The sequence below is a fragment of the Ips typographus genome, linkage group LG8, assembly GCF_016097725.1.
Source record: "Ips typographus isolate SLU linkage group LG8, UJ_Ityp_2.0, whole genome shotgun sequence".
Taxonomy (NCBI): domain Eukaryota; kingdom Metazoa; phylum Arthropoda; class Insecta; order Coleoptera; family Curculionidae; genus Ips; species Ips typographus.
In genome coordinates this window covers 579,141-590,053 of record NC_138429.1, presented here as the reverse complement: position 1 = coordinate 590,053, position 10,913 = coordinate 579,141, and the positions used below count along the sequence as shown (strand labels likewise).

The 10,913-nt window shown below is 35.1% G+C and overlaps 3 protein-coding genes and 1 long non-coding RNA gene across 5 annotated transcripts; 3 read left to right on the top strand and 1 right to left on the bottom strand.

The window, feature by feature from the left end:
* Nucleotides 1-7: 7 nt before the first annotated feature.
* LOC145733083 (cilia- and flagella-associated protein 58-like) lies at nt 8-5,772 on the top strand. Its single transcript, XM_081985721.1, has 10 exons — nt 8-269; nt 325-686; nt 740-914; nt 3,016-3,330; nt 3,384-3,854; nt 3,913-4,184; nt 4,243-4,490; nt 4,542-4,824; nt 4,873-5,044; nt 5,482-5,772. Exons 1-10 carry the CDS (start codon nt 153-155, stop codon nt 5,728-5,730), a joined length of 2,664 nt encoding a protein of 887 aa, XP_081841847.1. The 5' UTR covers nt 8-152; the 3' UTR covers nt 5,731-5,772.
* On the top strand, nt 5,737-6,711 carry LOC145733088 (copper homeostasis protein cutC homolog). The gene has a single exon (XM_081985728.1). It carries the CDS (start codon nt 5,873-5,875, stop codon nt 6,620-6,622), a length of 750 nt encoding a protein of 249 aa, XP_081841854.1. The 5' UTR covers nt 5,737-5,872; the 3' UTR covers nt 6,623-6,711.
* A 102-nt stretch (nt 6,712-6,813) lies between these two features.
* On the top strand, nt 6,814-9,048 carry LOC145733087 (uncharacterized protein C2orf42 homolog). Of its 2 annotated transcripts, none has more exons than XM_081985727.1 (7): nt 6,814-6,955; nt 7,017-7,746; nt 7,806-7,934; nt 7,990-8,114; nt 8,276-8,518; nt 8,573-8,698; nt 8,769-9,048. In XM_081985727.1, the coding sequence occupies exons 2-7, from the start codon at nt 7,053-7,055 to the stop codon at nt 8,787-8,789; spliced, it is 1,338 nt and encodes a 445-aa protein (XP_081841853.1). In that variant the 5' UTR covers nt 6,814-6,955; nt 7,017-7,052; the 3' UTR covers nt 8,790-9,048. The 2 variants fall into 2 exon arrangements, with proteins under 2 accessions (XP_081841853.1, XP_081841852.1); XM_081985726.1 differs by having other exon boundaries at nt 8,753-9,048.
* Nucleotides 9,047-10,773, bottom strand: LOC145733091 (uncharacterized). The gene is made up of 2 exons (XR_014179119.1): nt 10,516-10,773; nt 9,047-10,425 (listed from the first exon to the last, which is right to left on the bottom strand). It is a non-coding gene; the product is annotated as an uncharacterized LOC145733091 (long non-coding RNA).
* Between the last annotated feature and the right edge of the window lie 140 nt (nt 10,774-10,913).

Here is a 10,913-nt window from a genome sequence, read left to right as displayed (position 1 = left end):
TTGCTTTATTTCAAATTTATGTTGCCAAGCCACAAAACACCTAATGTGTTACAATCGTTTGATCAATACACCTGGAAAATTTCATAAAAATTGACATATAACACGAATTTGAGTTGCAGTGCCAAACTGACGTAGTTAATAGTTTTCAAACCATGGAAGAAAGTGATTTTAGCGACCACGAAAATGAGGGTGACTCAGGCCAGGAAGAGGCCCTCGATCCAAATAACCCAGAACATGCGTTTGCCATTATCGAAAAGAACTACAATAAGGTAGTATTCCTGCTCTTTCTTGGATATTTAAATTATTTAACAACTTATTCTATAGGTTGTGTCTGAAATTGAACAAAATGCTGAAGCTGCACGATTCGCTGACGACTTTAACCAACTGTTTGAAGCTTTCTTCCAAGCGTACACCAAGCAAAAAGAGGCTGAGAAAACCAACGCTGAATACGAAGCCGAACTGAGTGCCAAGAAATCCCAGTTGGACGTCGCAGTCAAACTGGCAGACGAAGACAAAACGACGATAGACACGCTGAAAGAGGAAATTGAAAAAGCTTGGAAACTGGCAGACAGCGCCCACGCTAGAGAGCAACTGGCTCAAGAAATTATTGACAATTTAAGAGCGCAAGTTGAAAGTTTGAACGCCGAAATCGAGTTCAAGAACAAAATGAGTCAGGATACCGACGAGTACGTTGCGCAACATTGAAAGGGCTGAATGTACACAGTTGCTGTAATTTCAGGGTAGGAGAAGTAAGCAAACACAAAGATGGATTAGAACGAGAACGTGACAAGTTACTAAACGAAGTGACGCAACTCGCGACAAAACTCAACAACGCCATGGGTTACCAAGAGGAGCTGGAAAAGAAGAACTCTGAAGCTGATCTAAAAATAAATGAAATTGCTGGCCAATTAGAAGTAAGTTGGTATACAAAGTGGTCCAGTTTTAAATGTCAATAATTCACCAATCCATAGCCAATGGGCCTGTCCCACAATTTTTTTTTATTTCATAACTACAAAGACGGATTGAAAATATTATATCCGTATTTTTTTGTTTTCAAAAATATTAAGTCTAAATAGAAAAAAAAATGATGATAAAAACTACATTAATCTCATGTTTAAAACGCCCGCCGCCGGTGACGTACTACACTATCAACCAATCAACGACAAAAAGTGAAACAGATGGCGTGCAACAGCCAATAAAATCGCCCAGAATTACGTACGTCACATGCGCGCCAAAACAGATCTTTTAAATTTAATGGATAAATTCAAACTAATGTAGAAACATTTACGACCATAATTTTTTCTTCAAGAATATGAAAAATTAATTTTTTAACCCTATTCTTTCGATTCTAGTCATTAAAACACAAATTTATGATATGTGTGGGATAGGCCCATTAAAAATTAAGTTGACATCCATTATAACATTTTCCTGAAAAGTGCTTCCTAAGGAAAATACAGTCCTTTAAATTTCTGTTTAAAAAATCGTTTTTTTTTTTTGTCATAACTGTCAGACCGTTGGAGCAATATTGATCAAATTTGGAACAAGCACTTTATTACGGTCAAAGACCCAAAACTAACCCAACCCAACTTAAAAATTGTCTTGGAAACGGAAAATTCACTTAAGAAGTTTAAAAAATATTATTGTTTTCATAGTTTTCAGACAAATTGAAAGACTTTAGTTTTGAAAATTGACTTTTCATGCAAATCGAGAGACTTTAATACTGAAAATTGACTTGTAGACATAAAAACTACTTTTTCAAGAATTTGTTACTACAAATTCATACATTTAAACCTTAAAAATTGACTTGAACCCCAAAATGTAACTGAACTAATGAAAAGTGACATCAGAAGCTTAAAATTTGCATTTGAAGTAAGTTTTCATAATTTTAAGACAAATTTCAATATTTTAGTCTTGAAAATAGTTTTAGATGCAGGACATTAAATTAGATTCATGAAAATTGTCTGGAAAACGAACTTTTCGTGCTTTTTACTTTGCTTTTCATTTTCTTCGAATTCTGGACTATTTTTAGTGCTTGAAAACCGCTTTCAGCTTGGAAAATCGAGTTTTAAGACTATCTTCACCAAGTTATTGACATAGCAAACTTAAAAAACAATTTTTACATTCTTCATAGACTTAAAATGGCATTCCAAGCTTTGTCACTATTAAATCTACTTCTAGACACCTCGGTGCTAAAAATTCGGGTATTTCTTAATAAACTAGACTGTTTTTAGTGTTTTAAGGCTGTTTTCAGTGCCTCAAATCGAGTTTCAAGACTATCTTTACAAAGTTTTTGACTTATCAGGCCTAAAGGTCTGTCATAGTCTTGAAAATGTTATTTCAAGCTTCTTCACTATTAAATTGACTTCTACACTCATAGGTGCAATAAATTGTAGCATCTCTAAGAAATTCAGACTGTTTTTAGTGCTTTTTAAGAATGAAAAATCGAGTTTAAGACTATTTCCAAAAGTCAAGTTTCTTCAGTAATAAAAGTAAACAATTTTGGTACCAAATGCTACAATAATAGTCTTGAGAACTAATTTTTATAAATAAAATGTCCGAAAATTTAATTTACTTTTAGACTTGTTGTCCAGTCCAGAAAATTCGGTTGTACACCAATTAAGTCTTGAAAATATACTTTTGGACTCTCTTTAGTCCTAGTAAAGTCAGTTCTAGCATTAAAAGTCAACTTTTATATTATTTTTAGTAGTACAAAATGAGTTTCATGCACAATACAATCTTTGTCTTGATTTCCGGACTTTTTTTAGTTCTTGAATGCCAGTTTCAGACACTCAACCAGGATGGCAGTCTGAGAAAGCGAATCATAAGACCATTCCTAGTAGTAAAAAAGTTTTTAGACTATTCAGTACAAATTTGGAGGTCTGTATCTTCCTTAGGAAACGTTTTTCAGAAAAATGACACAATGCAAGTCAACTTATTTTTTGATTGGCTATCAAATGGTGAATTATTGACACTTAAAACTGGCTCTTGTACTTTTAAGTCTGCTGATTTTAACAGGATCAAGCGTCGGAAATAATGAGAGTAAAAAAAGCCAAAGAAAAATTAGAGTCTGATTTAATGGAAGCCAAACTGCACATGGAAGATAAGGATATCACTATTAACAACCTTACCGGCTTAATAAACGAGCATGTAAGGAAAACCACAAAACTGGAAAATGAAGCGCGAGAACAAAAAATCAATTTTGATAAACTTCTAAAAGAAAACGAAGCTAATATCACTAAACTGGCCAAGCTTCAAGACGACTACAATAACACCCTGTACGAGCTGGACAAATCAAAAAAAGTATACCAAGAACGGCTCGTTGAAATTAAGGTTAAACACCACAACTCCTCTAATTAACAATTTTAAAGGAGATTCAATTTCAGACTCGAGAAGACGAAAACAATCGCCTTCGCAACGATATCATGAAACTATCCAAAACTAAAGACTCAACAGATAAACGAATTTTAATACTAAACAGTGAAAAAGATGAACTTCAATTGGACCGAAACAACATGCGTCAAAGAATCGCTATATTAGAAAAGGAAATCGACGATTACAAACGATTTGCCGACGAAGACAAGCGTATCCTTGATACAGTGAACAAAGAAAAAGACGTCCTGAATAAAACCATACAAAGACAACAAGTAGTAGCTAGTGATCAACTAAAATTAATACAAATTCAAGATCAAAGCAAGAAAAAACTTGAATTAGAGCTAGACTCGTTCTTCTTAGAGAGTGGAAAGCAAAAGAAGCAAATTCACCAGCTAGAACGGGAACGAGACAAATTAGCTGAAGAACAATTAGAACTAGCCAAAACGATTGAAGATAACATGGATGATATTCGTGAGAAAAAGGTTTATTGTGAAACAAACCCAAAGTGCATACTATTATATAAATGCAAGCAATTTACAGGCTCATATCTTCGATTTGAAGAAGAAGATAACAGAAAATGAAAACCAAATCAGGCAACAACAAAACGTATACGAAGCAGTCCGGGCTGATCGGAACTCGTTGCAAAAACAACTTCAAGAAGCCACCGCCGAAGGCGGTGAATTAAAGAAGAAGTTAAAAATAGTTTTTCATCAAACTGAACAGTTAAAAGAAGACATTGCCATGAAAGAAAAGCTGATAATTAAAGACGAAAACGTTATGAGAAAAATTACTAAAGAAAAAGACAACTTAAAGTATTTTTACTAAGTGGAAACTTTAGTTATGGTGCTGCTTAATGTTTTTTTTTTTTAGAATAGAAGTAATGGCAGGATTGGACCAAATCCGCCAGTTAAAACAAGAAATAAAGGAACACAAAGACGAAGAAAAACGCTTACACCAAACCATAGTGGAACATGAAAAAACCATACGAGCACAAGTCAAAGACATGGAACAGTTAATGAACGAACGTGACGTTTTAGGCTCTCAACTAGTTAGGAGGAACGATGAAATCGCTTTGTTAAATGAGAAAATAAAAATTCTACAATCGACTTTATCCAGAGGTTTTCCTATAAAAAGTCCCAAAAGGTCCCACTAAACTTAAATCATTTTAGGTGAAACCCAATACGATCAAAGACTGCAGGACATCAAATTGTTAAAAATTGAGGTCAAAAGACTGCGTCAAGAAAAAATGTTGGTGACCAAATCCATGAACAACATGGTCGATTTACGACAGGAAATATTCCACCTGGAAAGAGATTTAACCAAATCCAGACTCCAGTGCAAAGCTTTGGAACAGGAAGTCCAGAATCCACTAAATATACACAGATGGAGAAAACTGGAAGGATCGGATCCTGATCTGGTTGAGCTGCTGCAGAAAATAAATATTTTACAAAAGTACCAGTCCAACTGTTTGTAAATTTGTGTTGGAACTTTTTTCTGTAGGCGACTGTTGAATCAAGCGGCTCAGGCTGTTGAGAGAGAAAGACGTCTCAAGGAGGCGGAACGGCTGTATTTGAATTTGCGAAAAGTGTTGGCAAAACAGCCAGGACCAGGACTGCAAGAGGAATTAGTGAAGACTCAAAGGGCTTTAAAGTTAAGAGGCGATAAACTCAAAGTAAGAGTAGTACAAGTTTAGTTCAAAAAGCTAAATTTTGTTCAGATCTACTTCAACACATATATTACAGTTGAGGCTTAATTGAGCGTTTTTTACGTCACGATGACGTAATTTGACAGTTGGACAAATTATGCTTATGGCAAATTACGTCATCCTGACGTCAAAAACGCTTTTCTCGCTCCATGGAGCTTGAAAACCAATGCGCTCATAGTAAACAAGTAACTTGAACTAATTACTTTATTTACTATGTGTTGTTATGCATAAAATAAAATAAAAAATTATTATTACGATTATGACACCGTCAGTCTAAACGACGTTGTTTAGGCAAACCGTCATTAATCTTGTCACCAGACGATAAACACGTGACCGTGCTAATCGTACACGATGGAGTGTCACGTGACAATTGCCAAATTTAACTTTAGCTGAGTTTTTTTTAGTGTTTGGTGTCGGAACTAAACATGGCTGAACTAAAAGCAACCGAGTACAAATTGGATCTTGAAAAAATAACCGAAGAACTGGCAGACTTGAAGCGAAAATATTTAGAAGAAAAGAAACTAAACCGTGCCAAACGCACGGCACTGGAATCGACGGTAGAAAGAGACGGGCAATCAAACGCAAGCGCAAGCGAAGTACGTTTCACCGGTGGCGGTTTTCGAATGTCGGTTCAGCAAATTTCTACCAAATAAAAATAACCTGAGTGATAAAATAAAAGTGTCCTAATACATAAACTAGTGTTTTGTGCTCGTTAATCATAAAACCCAGACGTAACAACACCCAAAATTGTGAGTAAACATAGCCTAAGGAAATAAAAATAGAGGTTAGCCGAAAATGCCAAAGGTTTTGGAAGTGTGCGTTGACAGTTTGGAGTCCGCTGTTGCCGCGCTTAACGGCGGTGCCGACCGGCTCGAGTTGTGTTCTTCGCTCATAGAGGGCGGTTTAACACCCACCCCCGGTTTATTAATACAAATTCAAAATATGAATCCCAGAAGGGTTCCCGTGTACTGTATGCTGCGTAGCAGACCAGGCAATTTCATATATAAACCAGAAGAAATTGAAATTATGAAGGAGGATGCGAAAATTCTACGTCGCAACGGGGCTAACGGTTTCGTATTTGGGGCTTTGGCAGAAAACGGAGACGTGGACATGAAAACTTGCAGGGAAATCATTAAAGCTTGTTATCCACTCCCTGTAACCTTTCACAGGGCATTTGATTTTGTACGAAGACCTACGATTGAAGTGGAAGTAATTATTGATTTGGGCTTTGAGCGGATTCTTACCAGTGGAAAACAACAGACTGCAGCTATGGGAGTTAAACTCATTAAGAAATTAATAGATCAGGCTGGAAATAGAATTATTCTAATGCCTGGAGGTGGAGTCAATCAGGAAAACATCAAGTCTATTCTGGAACACACTGAAGCTAAAGAAATACACGGATCATTTAGGAAATTGATTGAGGAACCCAAAATGGAATACCAAAATGATGAAGTTGCAGTTTGTTTAACAGAAAGTAACTTTCAGATTTACACGACAGATGAGGATACCGTAGCTGAGATTGTTAATATTTTAAAAACGTTATAAAAACATTTCTTTCGTGTGGCAAAAATGTCTTTGCAGTTAATGTGAACTCTGAATTATTATTTAAGTAATAAAATGTATAATAATTAGAACTGGCTTTCATGTGGTCATATAAATGTAATAAAAAGTTGATGCAGTGGATTCTCCAATTTTTTTTTCTTAGAAGCAATTGGCAACGTCGCCTGTAGAGTAAATGACAGTTAAATTGACGTTTGACATTTTTGTCCCAATTTTTTTTGTTTACTTTAAAAAAGTTTATTTTTAAAGAATTTTCTGGTGTTATACTAAACACTAAACTAATAAAAATAGAAAATCTTTAATACACAAGCATAGCTGGTAAGTCTCATTTACATTTTTTTTGGTTATATCCCAAGATTATGCTGAATTTCTTCTCCAGTTGCTGAGATGGTTATTCTAATTTTTATTACTAAGCATGAATAATTTCAATATCGCACCTTCAACAACAATTCTGCAAGGTTTAGGCAAAGCTACGCGACGCGGCATAAAAAAATGCAAGAAATGTGGCGTTTACAACGGCACTAGAGGTTTAGTTTGCAAGAATAAACAATGCGGAACCTCCCTTAAACCCACTGAAGACTCTATGTTTGAATTCGATGCTGTGAAACTAGTTACTGGACCGGTGCGTCATGTCTATTCAGTTCACGTTAAAAATCACACTCCAGAATGTCGCGGATTCGTGCAGTTACCAGTTTTGCAATTTTGCAATGAAGAGGTGGCACTGTGTTTTGTTGATTCTTGCCAGAGATCCTTTAACAACTCGATATTAAAATGCCACGAGGAGGGAGAGGGCTGCATTGAAACTGCTAAATGTCAACATATTGAGCTGGCAATGAAGAGTGAAGTTATAGCAAAACCAGTAAACTTCAATAAGGAGTGCTTGAATTTGCTCAGAATTCCCTATGAAATTAAAGAGAAATTGATTCATTTGGCTTCTGACAAGGACAGTCCTCTTGTGCAAAGAGTTTCTAAATATGTAATGGCTGTGAAATGTCAGGTAGCACCTAAACAGCCTTTAGGTTACTTGCACTTTACATTTGTTAAAGGACGAACCAGGGCTTATGAGAAATACTACTGTAATTGCACCGACTATTTGGTTTCTGTTTCAGGTATATAAAACTCTAGTTGTAGGTAACCCTTTTTTGGGTAATTTATTGGTTTGTTTTAGGGCCATGTGATAAATCAGCAAGCATTAGATACAAGTGTATTCATTATTATGCGTGTATTGCAGCTCTTTGTAGCGATCCTACCTACTTCGATGAGTTTTACAACTTTATTAATAATGAAATGGTTCCAGGTTAGTATAATGCACTAATTTCGAAGGCAAAATTCGAAATTGAAATGGGTTTTAGAAAAAAATATTTGGTGTTCAAGTCCTAAAATTGCAAAGCAAATAGATGTGGTTGATTTGAAAAAGAAAAATAAAATCAACATTATTTGTAATAATTTAGTTAAGAAACCTATTGTAGTGAAGAAGGTAATTTATGTTTGCTAACCAATTGTGTTTTTTTATGTGTTGCAATGTTGTTTTCTCTTTTTCCTTCCAGGAAAGGCTTTGAGTTTTGAAAAAGTTAATTTGTTTCTGAAACTAGAAAGGAAAAAATATTTGCATTAAGCTGATTGTATATCATGTTTTAGGATAGGACAGTCACTCATGAAACCAAGAAAAAGTACGTTTTAAAGCGTTGCAAGAAAATAGTGCCAAAAATCTATCCCATAGAAATCAAAATTTTGAATGACACTTCTTCAACTAAAACTTTGGAAAGTGACTCTAGCTGGCATTTTTTGGATTGGTTGGCTTTTGTGACAGAATCCATTAACAGAACCATGCAATTTATCAATTGTGGTATAGTCAACAATCAGGTGTTTTACATTCCTGAGGTTGTTACCAACCACAATAAGTAATCATTTTTTGTAATATTAACATTTTTATAGATTTTTTTCGAAAGTTTTAAATCCAGAATTCCTAAAGTGTATGAAGGCCAAGGTACCGAATTGGGTTCGGTGTTTTACAGTGTTATGAATATAAATCATGTGAAGGAAATTTTTGATACGCCTAAAGTAAGCACTTTTTCTGTTTTCCTTGCTTGTTTGCTTTTTTTGTGTAAATTTCAGGTCAAATTGCGTATAGCCAAGAAGTTTGTCCACGTAGAAAACGAGGGATACGTGGAATACGACGAAAGTAGCGAAACCAACAACCAGTTTCAACTCTCCTTTATATTCTTTTTGAATGTCGGTCCGTCTACAGTAGACGAAAGTGATAATTACAATAACGCTTTTATAATCGAGTGGCTTCCAAATATTTGTGCCACGACAAAAATTGGACAGTTGAAGGTGCAGTACAAATATGGAAGAAAAGGAATTTAAGGTTGTTTTCGGTTAAAATTGTCAAAATAAAAGACTAAAAAGACTGTTTTGATTTTTTATTTATTGTTTTAGAGATTCTGGTTTATCAGTAATAAAATAAATGACCTAAAACTTTTCTGACAAAGTAATTCTTGTACCAAATTTTCTTTACTCTTTCATGTTTAAATTATGACAAATAATATGTCTTTGAGACGTCTTGTTTCGAAAACTGTAATTCTTGCAAATTTTGACAATATAGTCACACAGACATATCACATGGTTTTTGGAGAAAAATTTAGCTAGGCGACTGCCTAGACAGTCACGTGACATGATCACTGTCAAAATGTCATAATTCTCATGAACAGAAGGAAGAAGTTTGGTTGGATGCTGTTAACATAGAAAAACCTTATACATCTAGATTTACATGTCAATGGGACTGTTTTGACAGATTGGACCTAGCTATTACGATAATTTCTCCGCGAGAGGGCGTTTGGTGTGCTTTCACATTAAACAACAGAAACCCTACAATAGTTGTGAAATGTTTTATTGTTTTTCTATTTGTTAATATCAGGTTTTGATAAAAAGGTGCGTACTATAGTAAATCTGACTATAATAGTGAACCTGCTTTTACCATCAATGCAAATACAATAATTCACAATACTACATGTTATTTTATACTGTATACCCAGGTAATAAGTTATTTATCAACAATACGCACCTGATTAATATTTTCATGGCGAGAGTTTACGAACTAGATCATTTCCAACAAGGTTTTCATAAGCTTAGTCGGGGTTTCTTGCGGGCTTAGGAAACTTAAACCTGCCAGAAGTTGCCTGCTCTTGGTTCATAATCTGACACTCTCATACCACTCACAAATATGCAACTTTAACTTTACTGTACTTTTTAGGTATTTTAGTGAACAATATTCAAATTTTAAATTCAAAATAGATGTCATAGTGACAACTAGTAATCAGTCGTGTTTTCTTTCGGATCTAAACGCGATATGATCGAAAAATCACGTGGCTTGCGTATAATTTTGTAATCATGAGGTCATGGGATTTTTTAGAAAAAAATAAAGTGGCTCCCTCCGGCGGCGAATTTTGTGTTTTCATGGCCTGCTATTTAAGATAGAGATCTAGATTTTTGCAACTTTTAAGCACAGTTTGACAGTCAGGGCCAAAATTGCTTGTCAAACGCACTTGGAGCGAGAAAATGACAGTTTTAAGCACGTTTTTGGAATCCTCATTAAATTTCCTATCCAATAACCTGGAAAAATGCTACAAAATTTAGGTTCAGTCAGTGAGAAAAGCGATGTCAAAGTTTGAACTGCTAAAAACACAGTTAGGGGCAAAATTGACTGAAAAATTCACTTTATCATCATCACACAGCCGATTTTGTCCACTGCTCCCTAGTAGGCCTCCCTTAACATTTTCCATCTTGTGCTGCGCTTAACCGGTTACTCTCGACTCTTCTTAGATCATCTGTCCCACTAGTTGGAGGTCTTCCTCGATTTCTTAACGCCTCGTGTCGACTTTGGTTCTTTGTTGTGAAAAATTCACTTAAAGTGAGAAAATTACTGTTTCAAGAAGTTATTTTTGGAATCCTCGTAAATTTCCTGTCCAATAACATGAAAAAATACTACAAGATTTGGTACACAAACTATTTTTAGGATCCTAGTTGGCTGTGGTTCTCTCGTTCTATCATGAATGTAGGGCCGTTGATAAGTTGGCTGTGGTTTGAAATGACAGCTGTCATATAATAATTGTTTGCAAGGTTATCTAAGACATACGCTTTTTGTGTGACAATTGCCATCCAGAGGCGACCTGACCATCACAATTATTGGACACCCGTTATAATATTACTATACTCCTGGTAGAAGATCCAATTTTTCCAAATAATTAATAGCAACTTGATTTGAATTGGAAAATTA

What these genes read in the sequence shown, in the direction of transcription:
- LOC145733083 (XM_081985721.1), top strand. Translation starts at nt 153, where the DNA reads ATGGAAGAAAGTGATTTTAGCGACCACGAAAATGAGGGTGACTCAGGC. An exon ending in ATGATATTCGTGAGAAAAAG is followed by an intron (nt 3,855 to 3,912) that starts GTTTATTGTGAA and finishes AGCAATTTACAG; the next exon opens with GCTCATATCTTCGATTTGAA. An exon ending in ACAATCGACTTTATCCAGAG is followed by an intron (nt 4,491 to 4,541) that starts GTTTTCCTATAA and finishes AAATCATTTTAG; the next exon opens with GTGAAACCCAATACGATCAA.
- LOC145733088 (XM_081985728.1), top strand. Translation starts at nt 5,873, where the DNA reads ATGCCAAAGGTTTTGGAAGTGTGCGTTGACAGTTTGGAGTCCGCTGTT.
- LOC145733087 (XM_081985726.1), top strand. Translation starts at nt 7,053, where the DNA reads ATGAATAATTTCAATATCGCACCTTCAACAACAATTCTGCAAGGTTTA. An exon ending in CTATTTGGTTTCTGTTTCAG is followed by an intron (nt 7,747 to 7,805) that starts GTATATAAAACT and finishes GGTTTGTTTTAG; the next exon opens with GGCCATGTGATAAATCAGCA. An exon ending in AAATTTTTGATACGCCTAAA is followed by an intron (nt 8,699 to 8,752) that starts GTAAGCACTTTT and finishes TGTAAATTTCAG; the next exon opens with GTCAAATTGCGTATAGCCAA.